The 20,197-nt window shown below is 38.1% G+C and overlaps 1 protein-coding gene across 1 annotated transcript in view; it reads right to left on the reverse strand.

Moving 5' to 3' along the window:
• The window catches only part of GLIS3 (GLIS family zinc finger 3), a gene marked incomplete at its 5' end in the record, with an annotated part of 147,192 nt that extends 130,310 nt beyond the window's left edge, over positions 1-16,882 (reverse strand). The window contains 4 exon segments of the mRNA XM_080637381.1: positions 16,517-16,553; positions 16,557-16,752; positions 16,754-16,800; positions 16,802-16,882. Coding sequence (XP_080493507.1) covers positions 16,517-16,553; positions 16,557-16,752; positions 16,754-16,800; positions 16,802-16,882 — 361 coding nt within the window.
• Between the last annotated feature and the right edge of the window lie 3,315 nt (positions 16,883-20,197).

Consider the following 20,197-nt stretch of genomic DNA (forward strand, 5'->3'; position numbering starts at 1 on the left):
AAGGAAAAATAAACATTGGATAGGTATTAAATATTCAGTTTCCTGTTCAAATAATGTAGTTGTAGGATTTAACAAGGCTTGCATTTTCAGGAAAGTCACTAGTTTTGTAACCTGGTACATCTGGTTTTCAGACAACAGCAAGAACTTTGAATATGAATACTTTTAACTCTGAATAATTCTCTGAAGGTCTAATTCTGTTTCATTACACAACAGTTGTTGCTTTTTAAATCAGCAGGTGTTTTTTCAAAAAGATATTTCTGCCAGAGAAATCCAACCAAAGAGGAATTCCGAAGGCTCAGTCAAAATTGCAAACTGAGCTAAGTGTTGCAGGCATCACAGAGGTGATGCCATTTCCTCATGCACACCCTTTCCAGAAATTATATTGGCTAAAGCACCACAATTCCTTCCCCTGCTCTTCTCAGGCCAATATGACTTGGCTGTACAGGAGGATTTACCTACCCAAGATGCCCTGAAAGACACAGGCAGAAGGACAATAGCTCCTCTATGTAGAATCTAGGCAGTGGGACAAATGCGGTGGTGGCATGAAAAGTTGTGACATAAATTGCTCTTCCCCCATGACTGAGAGGAGGACACCAACCACAGCCTGCCCTCTTGGTTGCTCCAAGAGGACGTCAGCTATTCACCAGGCTGTAAGGTGACAACTTATCTCATACAAGACGGATAAAAGCTAGGACGTGAGGGGAGAAGCCCAGAATAATAACTATCTCATAGGAATACGGATGGTCACAGGGAAATGTAAGCCAGCAAATGAATTTTATATAAAACTTCCAACAATTGCTCAAAGATCCTCTCCTTAGGTCTGGCTTTACTTCCATATAGATGTATGAAAGTACTAGTTGCCTACATCAAGCAGGTATCCTTCCTTTTGTTAGCTCTTCCCGACTGGCCTCAGGATGAGAAAAGAAACTTAACAACTGAGACTGCCCTGTTCCTTCTGCCTAAGATGCAAGAGAACTCCTACCTAGTTTTCTAGGTGAAAAGTCCAAAAGCATATATCTTAAGACAGTTTCAACAGGCCTAATTGTTGGAAACACTAAAAATTTCTCAGTTAAGACTAAGCTGTAGGCTTTTTTACAATTCCATGTTAAAAGTCAGGTGCTGAAATTTGAAAATCAGCAGCATTTTCTGCAATACTAAATAAAAATATCTTAAATCCTACCCACATACTTTATATGAAGCGAAGTTTTGCTCCACTGAGTTACCTATTCAACAGACCTTTTAATTTCTGGTCCAAAATAGGTACTAGTCAGTTTCAGGTCTAATCTTTGCCTCATGTTAATAAGAGTAAAGTTTTCATAAAACTAACTTTGAAAACAAGTTATTGGGTTGTTGTTTTAATCTCATTCCACAAGAACTGCAACACAATCATAGCCTCACATAACAAATATCTGCTATACTAACATGTCTTTGTTTCTCTTTAGGTACTCTACTTGGGTATTACGAAGAATACATGTGAAACTAAACCATCACAGATAAGCATGTTTCACCACCTGGTGTACACATACATGGATAAAAGTATAGCTATTCATGTGCATTTAACTTTGCAAATTCCTAAATTAACAATTCATAAGAAGGCACCTATAAAGTCTGAAGTCTTCATTACTACTTTTTGATCCCCTTGTTTTCTACCCTTCTAATCCTGTAATGTTCTAATTAGAGTGACACCATGTCTTTTCAAAAGGCTGCAGCTGAAGGGCAAGAAAAACCAAATATTTCTAGAGTTATCAATAGGCTAAAGTATGGTGTTTCATCGAACCTACTATGCAACCTTTGTGGTAGTTTGAAAGGCTACAATGTGATCAGCCAAATGGATGAATGCCCGACAGCGTGACCATGTGCAGTGAAGTAAATCTTCCGGAATAGGCTCTCTCATATCAGTAAAGGTGTGTAAATTCTTAAGTAGTTATGGGACTGGACCATAGCTGTGATCAGAGCAAACCTATACAGTTTATTAACCTAAATAGCTAAATGACATAAATCTCAATAGTTACAACCAAGCTTTCTACATTAAAGAAACACAGACAGACATGCCTTGTTAGGATTGTAACTTAGTCCCTGGTTTCTTGTTTGTAACCCTTACAAAATCATCTCTTTCTCCATGATTTTTTTAAAAGAAAAAAAATCTTAGTCTAGCTATATCATACTAGGTAGTCACAAATAAAAAAAACAGGATTACTATCATTATGTTCGAGTCTGGTTTAAAAAAGCCCTTGCAAAATTGAAAAGCATCTAATTTAAAAGACTCATTTTAGTGATCTGTGGGTAAACAACTATTTAAACAATTCAGTTTGACTATTAATGAACTTATAGGTTAGTATATGGTGAAGGAATTCATGACAAGAGCAATCATGTGGAAAGAATCTGCTCATGAATATTTGTTCTTGTTCTCCAGATTTTTTAATTTATTTTTTTTTTTAATCTAATCAATGTGGATTTGTTCTTTCTGATTTAACATACTACAAACTTTCTTAAGTCTGCCCAGAGACTGAGGAATTCAGAATCTTTCTTGAACCAGAATGACCTAAACTATAAAAAGAAACACAAAATGAAAGATTAACAGTGATTTTTTTTGTTTGTTTACACTGAATCCATGTCCTAATGTTTGATGTATGACTGTACAAAATAAGGTTAATTGCTGTAGCACTTGAGGACATTTTTATTAGTCAAGAATGAGAATATATTTTTATTGTAGTCTCAAACTCTCCTAATTCTGTTTCTAAATCAACACCTCTCAATAAAAGGCAATTTTTATAAACATTAAATGAGATAAAAAAAATTTGAAGATTACATTCAAAATATTCAGCACAGTAAAACATTAGGTCAAACCCATATCTTTTCCCTGAAAATACACAGTTTCACACACATCTTTTTCTTGATGATTCTGTTGAGTTACTCACTACAGAAAGGAGTCATAGAAGGCACTGCATGCCTCAAATGGCATTAATGACTAGACATTTATCAACACTTTTCAATCACAGAGCTGTCTGTAAATGTACCCTTGTACATTTTCTTTTCAAAGTCAACTAAGAGGGACTGGCAAGGGTACTTTGAATTGACAGTCAGTATTTGCGAGCTTACTTGGGCTCTTCCACTACCTGCCATCAGGAGGCAAAACCTAAGTGGAACGTGTGAGTGGTCTTGGCGTAGTGAGCCATTTGTGTAAACAGAATGGGTCTAGACTCACTAGGGACATGCAGCCCTGGGGCACCTTGCACCACTGTAGATATGCCACTGGAAAACAAAATAGGCTCAAAACTGAAGCCAAAAGAAAAAGAGCTTTTTCCTTGGTTCTAGCTCTTGCAAGCAAACATCAGCAGCGTTCTTCAGAATATTGTCTAGACTGAGAAAGCATATAGGTTAAACCATCTGCAGACACTGGATAAATGTGAAACCTGCTTAAAAATGTGCTTCAGCTGCAAACCTTGTTTTGATGAGTTTATTCCTAATTTCTTTATCTAAAAACTCAAAAGCTGGCGCTTACAAAATTTTTTTTCCACCGTAGCTAACAATTAACTGATCATTACATGTGGTCATTTTGTTTCTACATACAATTATACAAACTATTATATGACTAAACGTTTGCACAGTGCTTTAATGTATTTTTTTTTTTCCCCGAAGAGTTGCTTATATTTATCAGCTGTCATTGTAAGAAAACCAAGATCAGGGTGTCTCAGCTGCATTCTGCAGTGCAAGAACCCAACTAAATGTGAGCACTGGAGGTAAGTGTTTTTCACAACAGCAGGGCATTTGCTCAGCCCAGTTCCCTACCTACAGCCGCTCTCAGCAGCACTTGAGTATGAACTTGTCTCACACCTGCACTGCACTCAGTCCCCAGCCCTACTTCTGTAAATGGAAAACAAGATTTTCAAAAACTGACAATAAGCTTTTTACTTTACTTGCACTACACTCAGACCCCACGGTCAGTCAAAGTGAGACCACCGCTCAAGACTGTAAAAAAGCTAATCAGTGAAATGTGCAAGAGGCTATTGCAAATTCAAGCTCATCACAATGTAGTCAGTGTTTTGAGACTTCATTATCCTGACAGGCTTTTGTGAAAATACAATAAATTTAAGAAAAATTAAAATACTTTGTAGGTACTTTTACATCCCATACACTGCAACTGTGTAAGAATTGAATTGTGTGTGATAAAACTGATTTTCTTTTTTTTTTTTTTTCTGCAGGGTATATTGTACTTTATGCTGTTCAAAAGGAATAAAGCAAGAGCTTCTTTTCTCTTGCAATGTTTCATTTTCTTGCCTGTTTCACTGCCTTTCCTTTACTTCCAGCTTCCATATAGAAACTGTCATCCCTTATCTCAGAAGGCTACAGAGGATCAGATTGCAGGAACTTGGGGCTAGAAATTTTTTTTCAGCAGTCTGTCTTCCCCTTTCGCATATGAGGCCATAAGACAATCATAATTTGTATTACAGAGAAGCAAACATAAGACACAATCAGTACCCGACTATCTCAGTTATCCTCTTCTCAGTGTTCCAACCACAGGACAACAAACAGTCCAACAAGACTGACGCCAGTATTTGGTATAGACAAAGGCAGACATTAGTGAAGTAAACATAAATAAAATGAAGTATAGAAAAGAAAGTAAAGCAACACTGCATCTTCCTGGTGAAACCTACGAACCTTGAGGCACAATGCTTCCCAGGTATCTCCCTCACAAAGTACAGCTTTGCAAAACTTCCCAAATAACCTGAATGCCATTTACACAGATTTGGTCCTTGGTGTTCCCTTTGGCATGTAGCAGGGCAATTAGCAGAATTATACTGTGGTTAAGTAAACATGGGTACGTATGCTTTGTTCTTCCTCCCACTGGTATCCCTTCACATGTTATTAGCTCTGACAAACAAATTAATTTCAACCAGCACTGGTCTTACCAGAATTAAAAAGCAAAGTGATAAAGGAAATCTACATGAAAAAAACCACCACATATTACCTTGCTGTGTTCTTGCACAAGGACACTTTGATTATTCACAGCAGATGTTTCACACTGCAGCTCTATCTGCTCTGTATCTATGTCTTTCTGTAGCTGCATGTAAAGTGTGTATTTTTAACACTAGAACCTCATTGTGAGTGCTGTCAGTCGCTCTTCATCACTTTTACAAAGACACTGGAGACTGAGCAGAGATTTGAACAGTGCTTTGAAAAATCTAAAAATAAAAGGCAGTAATGATGAGGAAATAACCAGACCACAATGAGGACAGGAGAATACAGACTGGAAGCAAAACCACAATCATCAAGAGATGGAAAGCAATAGTTACAATCATCATTGTCCTCCACCATTTCAAGGTACCTGTTAAAGGACCACTTCCCAAAAGAGCTTCTGACATGTGCTACCAGTTTGGAGAAATAACAAGTACTAACCTGTATCTTCACTGAGTTATTACGTCTGCCACAGGCACTAATTTAGAATGTGCTACTACTCATTATTGCCAGGAATTCACCCTCTACATACAAGTAGAGGCCTAATGCAAAGAATCATGTTGTAGAATTTTGAAGAGGGAAGAGGCTCAGCAGCGTTCGGGAAATGTTTATTAATATTTACAGACCAGGTACATTTCAGACAAAAAAGACACATACTGAAGGAGTATGAGAGGTAATTGAGAGGTATGGCCACAGACACTGCGCAGACATTAAGACACCTCTGTAATTTCAGTTGTAAATTTTCTGTACAGTAATAGCAGCAGATTTTGCAGTGACTCAGATTAGCAGTGACTCAGAGGAACTGCTAGTGAGAAAGCAGTAAAACTGGGGATCAGGGAAAGAAATGGTAGTTTTCCACAAAAGCTAACAGACATGAATACAATACAGATATGTCTTTAACAAAAAAAAAAAAAAAAGAAACTCTGGCATAATGTCCTACTGCAATACAAAAACCAGTTTAGTGTTTCTTTGCTTTGGAGATGAAAGTATTACCATAAACACACAGCAGCAATCAGTGGCCAGTATTTTTCTGGTCACAAGTTAGACAGCTACACTACTTGATTCACTTGTACATAAGAATAAAGTAGGTTTGCATCTTGTATTTTGAATTTGTGTTGCACTAGTCACGAGTATATAAATTTAGGATGTGTACATACTATGTAAACAGATAATAAGCAGAAATACTGTAAAGAATCAGAATACTGGCCAGAAAAATGGATGAAAATTGCTGAAGATCACACTCTAAATTTTATCATACTGCATCAGGAGCAGCAATTCACTTATTTTAATGAAGTCATCTGAACTTCAGATTGCAACCTTTGTAATCAAGTATTAGGTATAAATGACTGAAAACACTGATACTCTTTTTTTTCTTACAAATATATAAAAAAGTATTTGGAAAATGTTTGCAGTTGGAAAAATCAGGTGCTTTGCCAGTCTTCTACATCTTTTTATTTCTTCAACAGCTTGTTTTTCCTGTTCCGAAATAATGCAGGAATTTAGAGAAAAGACACTCCTCAGTCCACTTTTGTACTACCATAGTGACTGTGAATGACTTCTACAGGATGCACACAAAGGAGTGTCCTAAGGAGTGCCCTTTCCATCTCCTGGGAGGAAGATTTGTATATTTTGGTTTAGGTTCGAAGAGAATACTTCAGGCAATTGCCCTGAAAAAAAGAAAACAAACCAAAACCCCCCCCACACGCACACAAAAAAAAGACACAAAACCAAAAAAACCCCAACCAAACAAACAAACAAAAAACACCCCACACTCTTAATTTTTCCAATTTAAATGTCAGTGCACAATGATAAGAAAATCCATAATTCTAAATAGGTCCTTCAAACCACATAATATTCAGACCTAATCTATGCATATGGATTTACAAACCCACACAAGAACTGAGCCCAATATGAATCACAGAATCATAGAATGTTTAGGATTGGAAAGGACCTTAAGATCATCTAGTTCCAACCCACCTGCCATGGGCAGGGACACCTCACACTAAACCATATCACCCAAGGCTCTGTCCAACCTGGCCTTGAACACAGCCAGGGATGGAGCATTCACCAGTCCCCTGGGCAATCCATTCCAGTGCCTCACCACCTTCACAGTAAAGAATTTCTTCCTTATATCCAATCTAAACTTCCCCTGTTTAAGTGTGAACCCATCACCCCTTGTACTACCTCTACAGTCCCTGATGAAGAGTCCCTCTCCAGCATTCTTGTAGGCCCCCTTTCATATCCTGGAAGGCTGCTATGAGGTCTCCACGCACCCTTCTCTCCAGGCTGAACAGCCCCAACTTCCTCAGCCTGTCTTAGTATGGGAGGTGCTCCAGACTCCTGATCATCCTTGTGGCCCTGCTCTTGACTGGCTTCAACAGCTCCTTGTCCTTTTTATGCTGAGGACACCTGAACAGCATGTGTACTTATAATGAACAAAAATGTATTAGCACTTGCTAAACTTAAACAAAGAGCAGTATCAATAACAGAATTATACCTGTACTTGAATTGAGCTTCAAATTCCAAAAACAGATTAGGAGAGCAAAATTCCACCAAGAGCCACCAGAACTGAAGATGTTTCTGCTGAAACTGAAGTAGTACCATTTACTATCAAACAAGATTCACTGGCAAAGTTACAGCAGTCAGTAATGAGTATTTTGCCATAATTCTATTTACACAACAAGCTTGTCATGGAGGATAAAAAATAAAAAACACTCTTGGCTCTTGCAGTTCCATATTACTACAGTTTAAAAGACTACAGTAAACATTTCACAGCAGTATATTTGTTGTGGCACCTTACAGTTAGTATCACATTTAAAATTTTTGGTTTGCTTAAGAGAGAATAATGTCTGTATTTACTTAGTCACTACAGACACATCACACCCAACACTATGTATTCTGTCATTATGAATTGCGTTACAATAATGCCCAGAAACTGCAGTAGGCTGCAGACTGTGCCTGTCACTGGGCAAATATAAAATAAATAAAGTCTTCACCATGAACCTAAACAGAGAAGAGAGACAGACGGGGAGAGTGAGAACAGGCAGAGACAGAGCTAAAATAGGACACAACAGTGCAACAAGACAGTCTGGGTTATTCCTGCTTCAGGTAAAGGCAGCCCACTCGTGAGATGGCTCTTGCTCAGGGACCCAGATATACTTGGTGGGTAATGCGGGAAGATGGGGAAGTCAAATGTGTACCTCAAGGTGATTCGATTTTAGGAGAAAACAGCCAATGAACTCAAGTATATTCTATTGCCTGCTATGAAGCACTTTTATAGCCCACCAACTAGATGTCTTCAGGTCACCAGCAGCTGGCCCTGACTTCCCTCCAACCATCATCCCAACAAAGAATGAACTTTGAAGAAACCAGACAAGCTCAGCAGTCACCAGATGAGTTCCGTGGTGTCATCAGCAGGCAACAATCCAACACTGCACAGCATCTCTCTTGCTCTGACAGACTGTTACAAGAGATGGAGCCCGACATCATGGACCAGATGAACTCAGCAGCTTTATAGGGACTGGTCCATGCACTAAGGAATGATATCTCTCTCTTTGTGTGTGTGTGGATGTATATATATATATATATACATGTATAAGACAAGAATGATGGTATATTGAAAAATGTGAGATCTGAGCATGAGGTGAATGGTATGGAATAAGGTGTGGATACTGACTGGGTTCAGCAGTAGCAGTCATTTTTCTCCTTATTAGTAGCTGGTGCAGTGCTGGAGTTTTGACTTTCAGCCTGGCAACAGTGCTGATAACACCGATGTTTTTAGTTGTTGCTCAGTAATGTTTACTCCAACAAAGGACTTTCTGAGTCTCATGCTCTGCCAGGGAAGAGGGGAAGCCCGGAGGAAGCAGAGACAGGACACCTGACCCAAACCAGCCAAAGAGGTATTCCATACCACAGCACGTCATGCCCTGCATACAAACTGGGGGCAGTTACCTGGAAGGGCTAGATTGCTGCTCAGGTTGGGCCAGGCACTGGTCAGTGAGAGGTGAGTGGTTGTATTCTCTTCCCTTGTTATTTACCTTATCGTTATTATTATTGGTGGTAGCAGTAGTGGTTTGTGTTATACCTTATTTCCTGGACTGTTCTTATCTCAACCTGTGGGAGTTACATTCTTTCGATTCTCCTTCCCATCCCTCTGGGAGCAGGAGGAAGAAGAAACAGGGAAGTGAGCAAGCGCCTGCATGGTTCTGAGTTACCAGCTGGGCTTAAACCATGACAGTTCTTTCAATAAGCTCCAGCAGCAAGTATCACAGCAAAGACCAGAACAACATTCTGCCATGCTTATGTGAATATCGAGTTTTGACAGTAAAATCAATTGAGCCATGTTTTCACATCTGCATCCCTGCATTCCTTGCCCAGTGCCCCTTCTGCTGCACCCAATATACACTGAGCTGGTATTTCAAGTCTGCTGAAAAGATGGTATGCACTTTTTCAACTAGCCATGAAGGACATGCTCCACTAATTCTAGTATAAAGTGTGGTACTTGCAAACCCTTCACTGGTCTAAGACAAAATTTACCCTGGGAGAGATAAATGGTACAGAAACAGAGACAAAAGAACATGTGCAGACTATTTATAATCCAGTTAGAAACAGGTCAAACAGATACATTTTAAAACAGGTTTTTTGTCCAGCTACCGTGTTTTAAGCCCAGCAGCCGAACTCAAGACACCAACCTAAGCCAAAATTCAAATATATAAGCGTGGTCTTTAAAAAAAAAATCATACGAATTTCCCTAGCTTCACTGAAGTCAGAGAAAACTAATTATCAAATTCAGCTTCAGAAAGACTAGCCATAAGTAGAATAGAAAAGAAAAAAAAATAATTAGTGCAGAAAATTCCCATTTTCATTTACATAGGAGTTACTGAATCATAGAATCACAACATATTTGAAGTTTGGAAGGGGCCCATAAGGATCATTGAGTCCAACTCCCTGCTCGTCACTGGACAGTTCCATGTATTTATAACTGTGTGAGACCCTGAAAGTAAACGAAGACCATTTTTGCACTTTATGTATATAGTAGACACCAGAAAAGAAGCTTTACTTCTTGCTGTTTTTTCTGTCTGTGAGGGGTAAGAGAGCACCTAAAACAAAGCAAGGAGTTGGTACACTTCTTGTTCACCATCATCAAACATGTCTGCAGCAGTGGGGATCAAATAAACGAATGCATCACCATGGCGAAGATCATGTTATAGCACTGCTAGGAAAAGCAATATAGCTTAAGAAGAACACAGGAGTAATATGCAAAAAAGCCAAACTCATCTGCAGTTCGGTATTTGCACACATCTACACTCAACTGTGCTCTTTGGCCCCCTGTTACCTTGTGTAAAGGCACAACCAACCTATTCTCTCACTGTAGGTACACACGTAGAAATTAATTTTGTGTTTGGTGTCAACAAACTGCACTTCAGGTGGAGATCTCAAAGCACTGTATAAATGTAAAGATAACTTATCCAAAATTTGCAAATGAAGAGAATAGAGGCAAAGCAAATTCACACCAAAATACTCAAATCTTATTTCACTCAGGGGGAGAGGTGGCCTCAGTGAAGTTTTTAAGAATTTTCAGGTACAAAATTTCCAGAAATTTCATATTTCAACTGGATTCTTATCCCAAATTTCCTCTACGAATAGGTGGGCAAAACATGCATCTCTCCGTATGAAAACAGATTTTGTTAGTGCCACCTCCTGGTGATGTAATAAAATTGAAAAAATCATGCACTCTAACAAAATAAAATGAAAATATAGTATTTTGGCCCGCTCTGGTTTGCTTGTTTATGATGGTTTGACCCAAGGCATCAGATTTTCCTCTCTGCAAGCCTGAAGGATGATACAAAATTCATTAGCCATTTTTAGGATGACTTTTAGGATGCATAAGTATTCTTTAATCTTTAATCCATCTCCCTTGATTTTATTCTTTGGGAGTTTTGCTGGGGAAGACATTCAAAGGCATACTGAGATCTTCACCAGAGGCTGTCATGAGGTCATGAGCTTGGTATAGCCTCCATCACTCAGCTTGTCCATAGTTTCTTTGCACCCTTCCCGCTGGAGATACTCTTTGGATGCTAGTGACAACAACAAGCTGTCATCATGGTGAAAACAGGCATCATAAAGCTATTGATAAATGTACCCCATTACCTTCAACTGATTTGCCCCAGTCTGAAAGAATAATATTTGTCTAAGAATTGTAAAATATGAGCTTTACTTAAAACTGCTCCTTTGCTATACTGTCCTTATATGTCCTTAGCTATCCTTTGGATAGCTGAAGTTCATTTTAAAGCTCACTGTCCACACCCACAAATTAGAGGATAAAGGTATGAGTCCTGGTACAAGAGAAGTTAAACTACACTCTTAGCAGAGAATGCTAAGTGATGGCAAAATGCCTAATATTCTTCAGGGATTTTACAGTTCCGGTGTGAAGTAGATCCTTCTTGGCATTAAGCCTAACACTATTCAGGGAATTTTTGTAAGTTGCCTGGGGCCTTTATAGTACATAGTCCAACATGTATTTTTGTATCACCAGGTATTTTTATTCTTTCAAACATTTTGTTCTTAAACAAAATTCTGAACGCTTAAGATAAAGACTCTAAAACTACAGACTCAAAGTCAATGTAAATGACTACCTTTCTTCGTGTTCAACAGTTGAACATTATTTATGATAGGAAAAATAAACAAAATATTCAGAAAGATGGGGGGGGGGGGAACCCTAAGCAAAAAAAAAAAAAAAAAACAAAACAAAAAAACAATTAAGCCACCAAACCTGAAATAAGCATTCCAAAGGAATATCTTGCAACAAGAATCTATGCACCATCTTCTACATAAAAATGAAGTAAACTTCTTGTACATTCTATGAGAGGTGCAGCAAGAACCACAGTGAATCTTCTCAAACCTGACCAGGATTGCTGGTCATTCAGCCCCTAAAATTAATTGCAGAATTAAACTTGGGGAGTCTCATGTTCTCAGCTGTGCCCTTTTAGAAAGTCCTAGACCAATCAAAAGAATCCACCAAGACTCATACCTACTGTCTTCAAAATGGATTTCCCCAACAAGTGCCGGAGCCGCAATGATTTCCTTGCCTTGACGGATCCTGTGCTGTTTTTCAAGAATACCAAGGCCACTGAAGCACATACAAAGCTGGAAAATGTGTCATGCTAGATAAAATTAAGATCATTGTCACTTAATCACTTTGCTGTACCTAAACATTGTCAATAACCAGGCTTTAAGACTGCTAACAATTGATAATAGAAAACAACTGAAAAAGAAAACGAGTCTTGAGTTAAACTTTCTGCATGAGAACTGCATGGAATACTGATGAACATCTTTTTTCAGACTGTGCCAACTGACACATAAACCCAAAAGCACTAGACAGCAAAGTAAGTATGTTAAAGAGATTTCAAGTGTGGCTCAAGTTGCTTACTGATTAACACTTCTGCACATAACACCCCTCACAGACCTGTGCGGTTATTGTTCAAAAGTGAAACACAGCTCTTTTGGCAACTAGAAACAAATGATTTTCCCTGACCAAGTTCACAGTTCTCACACAGCTTAGCAGCACTGGAGCTGCTGCTCTTTCCAGAGCCTCTGTGGAAAAAAAAAAAAAAAAAAAAAAAGGAACACAAAGAAAAAGTCTAATAAACCCCAATTCCAAGACTTAATGCCTGTCAACTATTTCCAGGATAAGGAAATATGCCCATCTTACACATGAACGTTAAGTAACTGACTCATTTTACTAGAAAAAATGTACAATCATATTTGCAAGAAAATAGGAAATAAAATGTACAGTGACTTTTCATTGTAGTAGGAACAAGTTTAACACTGCAGGAAGCCCAGAAATGGAAGATGACTGCTGTCTTTTCAATAACCCTGGAAAGGAGAACAAAAGGCGTCCATGTCTACCTGTACAAGTTTCTGCATTTCTTACTAACAAATGCCCAGATTTGCACCTAGATACTCATTAGTAAGAGCCCCATTCCAAGTATTTTCATGTCAGCTCTTCACAACTGTATCATAGTCTTAGTCATGGACCCACGTGTTGACTACACTGGTTTTAGTAGAGCATTCAGGGTGGGAAAAAAGGCCAAACTGGTATCTCAGGCTTGAACTCCCTACGTATGCAGTCTCACCTGCTGGGAAGGAGAATGGGGGATGCAAGGAGATGGCTACAGCTCTCATGACTGAGAGCTGCTCGCAATTTCTAGAAAGTCTTGGCAGACGTACCAGCTGAAACCACAGTCACAATAACGAAGATCAAAAGCCAGGCTGACAGGCTGCCTCTCTCCTCTCCATGTCCTTTTTGGACCTCTCCACCAGGTTATGAGCACAGCAGCTGCAGGTGCAACAGCTACACCACCTTCACCAACAGCACCTCAGCATGGAATTTCAGTCACAGTGGAAATTGTCCATCCACCAAATCCAAGCTGCTTTAAGTCTATAATATATTGTCTTACAGGAAAGGTAAACCCCCTCCTAAACTTTGAATGAACTGTCATAAGCATCTTAAGATGATCAAAGAGATTCAGACCAAAGATCCAACTCCATCAGCAGTACCTACTCCCACACTCATCTTCCACAACTACCTACACTAGGAGGTAGTTATTTATTTGGTAGATAATTATTTATCTTTAATTCCTTTTGATGGACTTCAAAAATATGTTTTCATTCACTGAGCAAAAGAAAATAGAACAGGTCTTAAACATATTAGTCCTTTCAGAAAATACGTGTAGTTGTCAGATAGATTTAGGATTTTTATCGCTACATGAGACATGAGAACACTCAGGATACGCCTGAACATAGTCCAGCTCACACTCACAAGTCCATTGTCTGCATAGAGGAATAAGTAAGACAAGTGATGAGAACAGCTACTAGTTTTTCTAGAAAACAAAATATTATTCAGATGTGTATAAAGTGCAGATATACTGGTAATAAATCCTTGAATACATAACTTGTGGACATGGCTATGCTTAGATCACAGTTCTAATTTGAACTGACATTTAAACATTTTATTTTTAAATAGCTTCCCAATAGAATACTCAATAGAAAGCTGGATTTTTAAAATTGTATTATTTTTCATTACAAGACTCCTGACAAAAAGTCTGCATTGACGAGAGAAGTTGAAGATCAGTGCTGTCCAGGTTATGGTCTTGTGTCTTCTTTTACTCTTCTCACCCTCTTCCCCTTTCTGCTCATTCCTGCCCGATGTCTCTAGCTCACTTTCATCTCAGCAGATACTGTCAGTAAAACAGCAAAATGTGCTTCAGGTTTTCATCATGCACACAAGTGTAACAGTTTTTCTTAACGTGACTTGGGTGGTATCCTTTCTAAAAATCATCTTTCAAACATCGTAACATTATACAAGATAAAAGAGAGTCTTCACGCAAAGCAGCAACACTACTGTTCTCCTTTTGTGCACTCTGCACCACCTCTGTAAAAACCGAAGTACACAACCGGATTGCTCCAAAATATTCTATTCTTTCCTCCGTCCCAAACTGAAACTCCTGTTTTGTTGCGAGTTTTTTAAACTGTTTTATCCATTATTGAAAGAATGCAGGGAAACTATTCCAAAACAGCCAACAAGTCATTTTATTGCGTATCTTGTTACTTTTACTATCCAATGTTTTAAAAGAGAGGGAAAAAAAAAAGACAAAACCAACTCTGAATAATGCAAACATCTATAACTGATACTGAGACAACTGTAAAACGAAAACTACTGCCTTCTAGAGATGAAGGTTTAACTAGTTTCAGTACCTATCAAAAGACATTTCCCCCCAGGTACCCACCACTAGGAAAGGTCAAAATATGAAAGTTGCACAAGCATAAACTACATGAATAGTTTTATAAAGTTTAAAGTCTTATTTGCATACACGCACGCTTTACACAGCACAGCAAGTTAAAAATTTATCTGGATATGACCAAGTGAATGAGAGACTTAGCTGTTCCATAGTAGGTATGTTCCCACATGCATTATCTTCAACTCTGTAAGTGGTCCTGCTAATAAAAACAACTTTAAAACATGATGAATTACTAATCTAAATCCATAGAAACACAGACTCTCAAGTCCTGAAGTCTACAGTATCTTTTCTAACGATCACTGTTTATACATAAACTTTCCTAATGTCAGCCCTTCAGCTGAATTCTCTACCGCTATCCAAAAAAATACCAGACTATATGTGAGAGCAAATCAGGCCAAGAAGGAAAGATAGAAATGACAGCAGCTAGGAACAGAACAGCCAGGCATAGAAGATCAAAATCCCCAAATCAAGGACATTAAACTAGGTGATATTCTGTTCACCCTGTGGTAATGCTCTGCAACACACACGGCAGGTGGATTAGCTGTTATGTAGAGCAATTTCATATATCCCAGCATGGATTCCCTGGTTTTAGGCATGCAATTTTGAAGACATCAGGAATCTATCTGTAGTGAGAGATAGAAAGCTCTCATATGTTGTGAATTACATCCACAACTACGACAGAAACAATCACCAGACAGTGATTTCAGAGGTCACTCAATGAATATGTATATGTATTACCGCTGGTCTGACTCAGCAGAGCCCTCAAGCATGCAGTTAACTTTCAACTTTTTCTAAATGATGCTGGTTTCAAGCCTGCAAGCCTTGCTGAAGAGAGACTTTGTAACAGTTTTCAAAGGTAAGTAGTGAAGAAAAACAGAAAACTGAGAGAAGCAACAGACATGTAATAAAATGGGAAATGTCTCCCTTCACTCAAATGATCAACCCAAGCTTTTCTTGGCATTGTAAATTATTTAATTCTTTTCTATAAATTAAATTCTCATGTCTATGTGCATTCAGTTTCAGAAATATGATACCAAAACTCCTCCAGAAGAGTATCCCTATCTCCAGCATGATCAGAGTCAAGAAGTGCTGAAAACTTAAAAGTTCTGTATTGACTTCAAAAACCCAAGAGCACACAGTCAAGTATTTTTTCATTTGATGCATAAGCACTTACTCACAGAGGACAAATCTCCAAATTTTGTGAAGGTTATGCATCATTATTTTCTACAGCATGAACAGTGGCTCCTAAACCTGGATTACAAGTCTATGGTCAAGACATGCTCCAAAGTGCTTTACAGCTTGTCCAGCCTAAGCACACTAAAAAAGCATGACTACATTGCTGCTTTCATCAGTAAGCAACTGTTAGTCACCAGTGGAAAGCTGTGTTCATGAATGCAAGAAGGAGCATTTCTGACAGCACTCACAAAATTCTGGTGCCACAGAATGTAAAATGACTACTTGGTTTTGTTGAGTCAAGAGGTTAGGTTAGCAAAGCAAACTACACTGTTCATAAAGAATCTTAGGACAGCTCAGGGATTCTGAGCAACTGCTGTATAATACAAAGCCCCTGGGAATAACTAAACTATGAATTACTTTTATGGAAAATAGCAAAGCATTTTGTTTCAGTATCTCTTCCTTTATAAGGAAAGAGTGGCAAAGAAGACACTGGATTCCATCTCGTAAAACCAATACATCTGGGTACGAGAGTGGAGAAAAAATGCTATTCCTAATAGCAACAGAAGAAGGAGTCCTGCGTTCACCAGTGCATGGGGAGAAACCATTTCCAAATTCTTGCTGTTATGGCTTTAAAGACTGTGGGGCTGGCAGTCCTGAGGGCTGTGGGACTTGTAATACAGGCTTCTCATCAGTAACCACTTGTTTCCTGGGACTTAGAGCAGGAAGGTGAATAGTACTGTCAATGACGCTGCTTTGAGGAGCTACACCTCCCTCAAGGGACATCTTTAAGTGTAGGCTGGCAGACAAGTTTCCAATAGCTGCTGTTTGAAGATGGGCAGTAAGTTCCTGCATGAACTCTGATAGGATAGAATCTGCTGTCCACTGATCATTCTAGGCCTATGAGGAATACCTGTTGTCTGATGACTCATACTGCATGACCTCTCATTCATTTTTAAGAAGTTAATGTAATCAAAGTGGTTTTTACAGATCCACAGCTATGAATGACATCAATCCAAAGTCAGTAAGTAATCCACTGTGTATTATGCCTGTTCAAAAAAATACATAAATAAAAAGAATGGATATTGTAGTAAATAATAAATGAAAGAGGACTGCATATGACTTAGCTTTGTGAAATTACTGGTTACAAGAAAAAAAATTACAAGCACTATATGGTCTGTCAGGGAGAAAGAACAAAGCCAAGCAGTGACTTAGAACATGGAGAAAGCCTGTCTCTTCAAAAACTAAAGTTTGCAATAGGGTTTGCTGCGTTCGCATTAGCTAAATCAACCATGAAATTAAGTGAATGCTGACCAAGTGAAGAAGGCAGCCAGGAGTGGAAAGACTGATAGGCTGTTGCTATTAGGATGAACCAGCTATTGCCATCTCTTCAGTCTATTAATAAAATGGTGCCAAAAAGCACAAACAGTATGCCAGCACTATGCAGATACAGGGAAGAGGTATCAGCTCACATTCTAAAGAATGTGCATATAGCAAAATCAAGAGAAAGTCACAAACCCACAGAAATGCCTTTATGGTCCTTCACACTCTGTGGCATTTAACAATAGAAAAGCATTGCAAAAAACACAGCACAGTAGTAGCTACAAACACTAATTCAAAAGTAGATGCTTATTGTAAGCGTACAGATATGCCATAATTTAAATGTAATTATATAATAGCAAATTCTGAAGGACATTTTTCAAATCACCCTAATTTTTTTGAACCTTGACTTTTCATCATTTACATTTTCCTGTTATTTAACTCTTAGAACACACAACTGGTAAGGGATTTGAGAGGTCATCTCAGTCACAGCCTACCCCAAGGCAGAATCAACTAGACATACATATTTCCTGATATTAAAAAAATTTGTAGGCAAAAGCTGCACTTGCCAGTGGAAATCACTGGATTAAGATATTGCAGAGATGGAGTAATTTCAGCCCTAACTCAGCTGAACAGCACATGCCCAACTTTTATCACTAGGCACATATGTTTAATGTTATGCACACATATAAGTAGTTTGTTCAATCATAGACTCAGTGACTAATTAACTTGTTCAGCAAACAAATTAAGCTGACAGAAATAAAACTGAAGTATGGTTTCAATTATGGTTTTCATTCAGTATTACGATCTTGCAGCAGCAAAACACTGAACCGCAACTTTTACCGTTAGCATGCGAGATTTTCAACACTGAAGCTAGTAAGATTATATATAACCAGTGTATTCATGATTGAATTACATGTAAACCCTTCATACTTGACCCTTCACTTGCTATGATCCTGCAGTGTCTCAATTTTCTCCATCCTGTGAACTATGAAAAAAAAAAAACCCCTAACAAAACATGCCTATTTTGCAGAACTGCATTCATTGCACACTTCCAGACAAGAGCAAAAGCCACCTAAATGTCCCTATAGACATCTGTGCATAGATATTCTCACACACTCTGCAGCTGAAACTCACTAATAATGAAAGGCCTAAGCACATTGTCTTCACAGGTAAGAGAAAAATCCCTACTGACAGTAATAAGATATATGCCCTAGCCACATTTAAACGGTCATAGAAGATTTATTTTACATACTATTTTTCATGGTTATATTTTTACATTATGGAAATAAAAATTGTAAAGCACATCAGTTAAAAGCAGCATTATTTATTCCCATGCCTGCCTGAAGCATTTAGGAAGATTTACATTCAACCACAAATCACTGTAATTCAGTGAAGGACAGGGAGAACTGAATGTTCTTAAACTGCCAGTGTTTGTTACAAAAGCAGGATATACCTTACCCTAACACAGGCAACTAGATCCTTAGAAAAGGACATACAACAAGAAAGCAGGTTTTCTGTTGGCAAGGCCATATACCATGTTGCTATAAATCGGCTACAAATAAAAATCATTCTTGCTCTAATTCTTGTCTGCAATTTTGACTACATTAGAAAGGTTCTAATATAAACAAGAAAAGATTGTGTATGACAAATGCATTAGCTTTAAGCAACAACAGCATCTTTAGTTTATGATCAACAGAACAATATTTCTACATAGCTTACACAGACCTACTAGCCTTAAAAAATCCAGGTCAATACACAACCTGTGTTGTTAGTAGTTTGGTCTTCTTTGCTATTCTTCTTCAGTAACATTGTATCATAACGAGTAGCAGTGTTTTATGCCATCATTATCTCAATTTTATCATTAGCTACTCCTGGGGGTTTTATACTTGAAGAAAGGTCTCTGGGCCCGCAATTAATTTCCTCTTGCAAGTAAGCTGTATTTTGAATCGAAAAACCTGAAAATACAAACAAAACAACCTTTTTTTATGAAAGCAGAAGCAAGTAATTTCTCTACGTTTTCTTCCTCTGCTGTCCTTCCTGATTTTATTGTGAAAATATGTAACATCACATTAACATGCAGATTGGCTCTTTCTTTCTTTAAAATACTAAAGCACCTTGGAGAGTGTAACTTTTACCATTTTAAAAAATTACTATTTGGTGGTATTTTCAATATTATTTACATGTTTGCAAGTAGTTTTTCATTAATCTGAATTCTTCAGCATCAACTTCCATCATGATGTCAGGACCTTCTCACATCAAAGTCAGAGTGGCCAAACTGATTCAAACCAAAACAACAGATGACCTACAAGTGCATTAAAGTGTATGTAATGCCAATTGGACAGGAAATATATTCTGAAAGTCTGATTTCTGCATCAGCTCCCAGCTACCTGTAATAGATAGCTGTAATAGTAAGAAGACATGATAAATTTCTAACCAAATGTATCCCGGAAATTGTAGGAATACAGCACCAAACACAACATCTTATTCAGAAATAAGTTTAGAGATTCTGAATGAGGTCAAAGCTTAATGTGCTAAGTTAAAACACACACATACACAAACACCACACAGAAAAGAATACTATCCTGAGCACCTGAATAACTGTGCTGACAAATTACTTTGTTCTACCAAAGGAACACAAGCACTTGCCACCTTTTAATGAAATATTTCTGTCCATCAGTGAGTTACTCTAGTGACCTTTTCAAATTCTCAGATAGCAGACATATGATTATGTCCACTGCTTCTTGAGACTTTTTTTTTTAAGCTGACATTACTCAAAGCTCTGACTCTGCATCTATCAATAACAACATGACAACATAATTACTCAAAATCCATGCAATGATTTATAAATTCACTTTCAGAAAGCCATGTAGTAAAATTTAAATTTAAGCTGAAGCCCTGGAAAACCCAAACACTAGTCCTTCAGAAAGCAAAACAAAAGAATAATT

This window comes from Psittacula echo, assembly GCF_963264785.1.
Source record: "Psittacula echo genome assembly, chromosome: Z".
Taxonomy (NCBI): Eukaryota; Metazoa; Chordata; class Aves; order Psittaciformes; family Psittacidae; genus Psittacula; species Psittacula echo.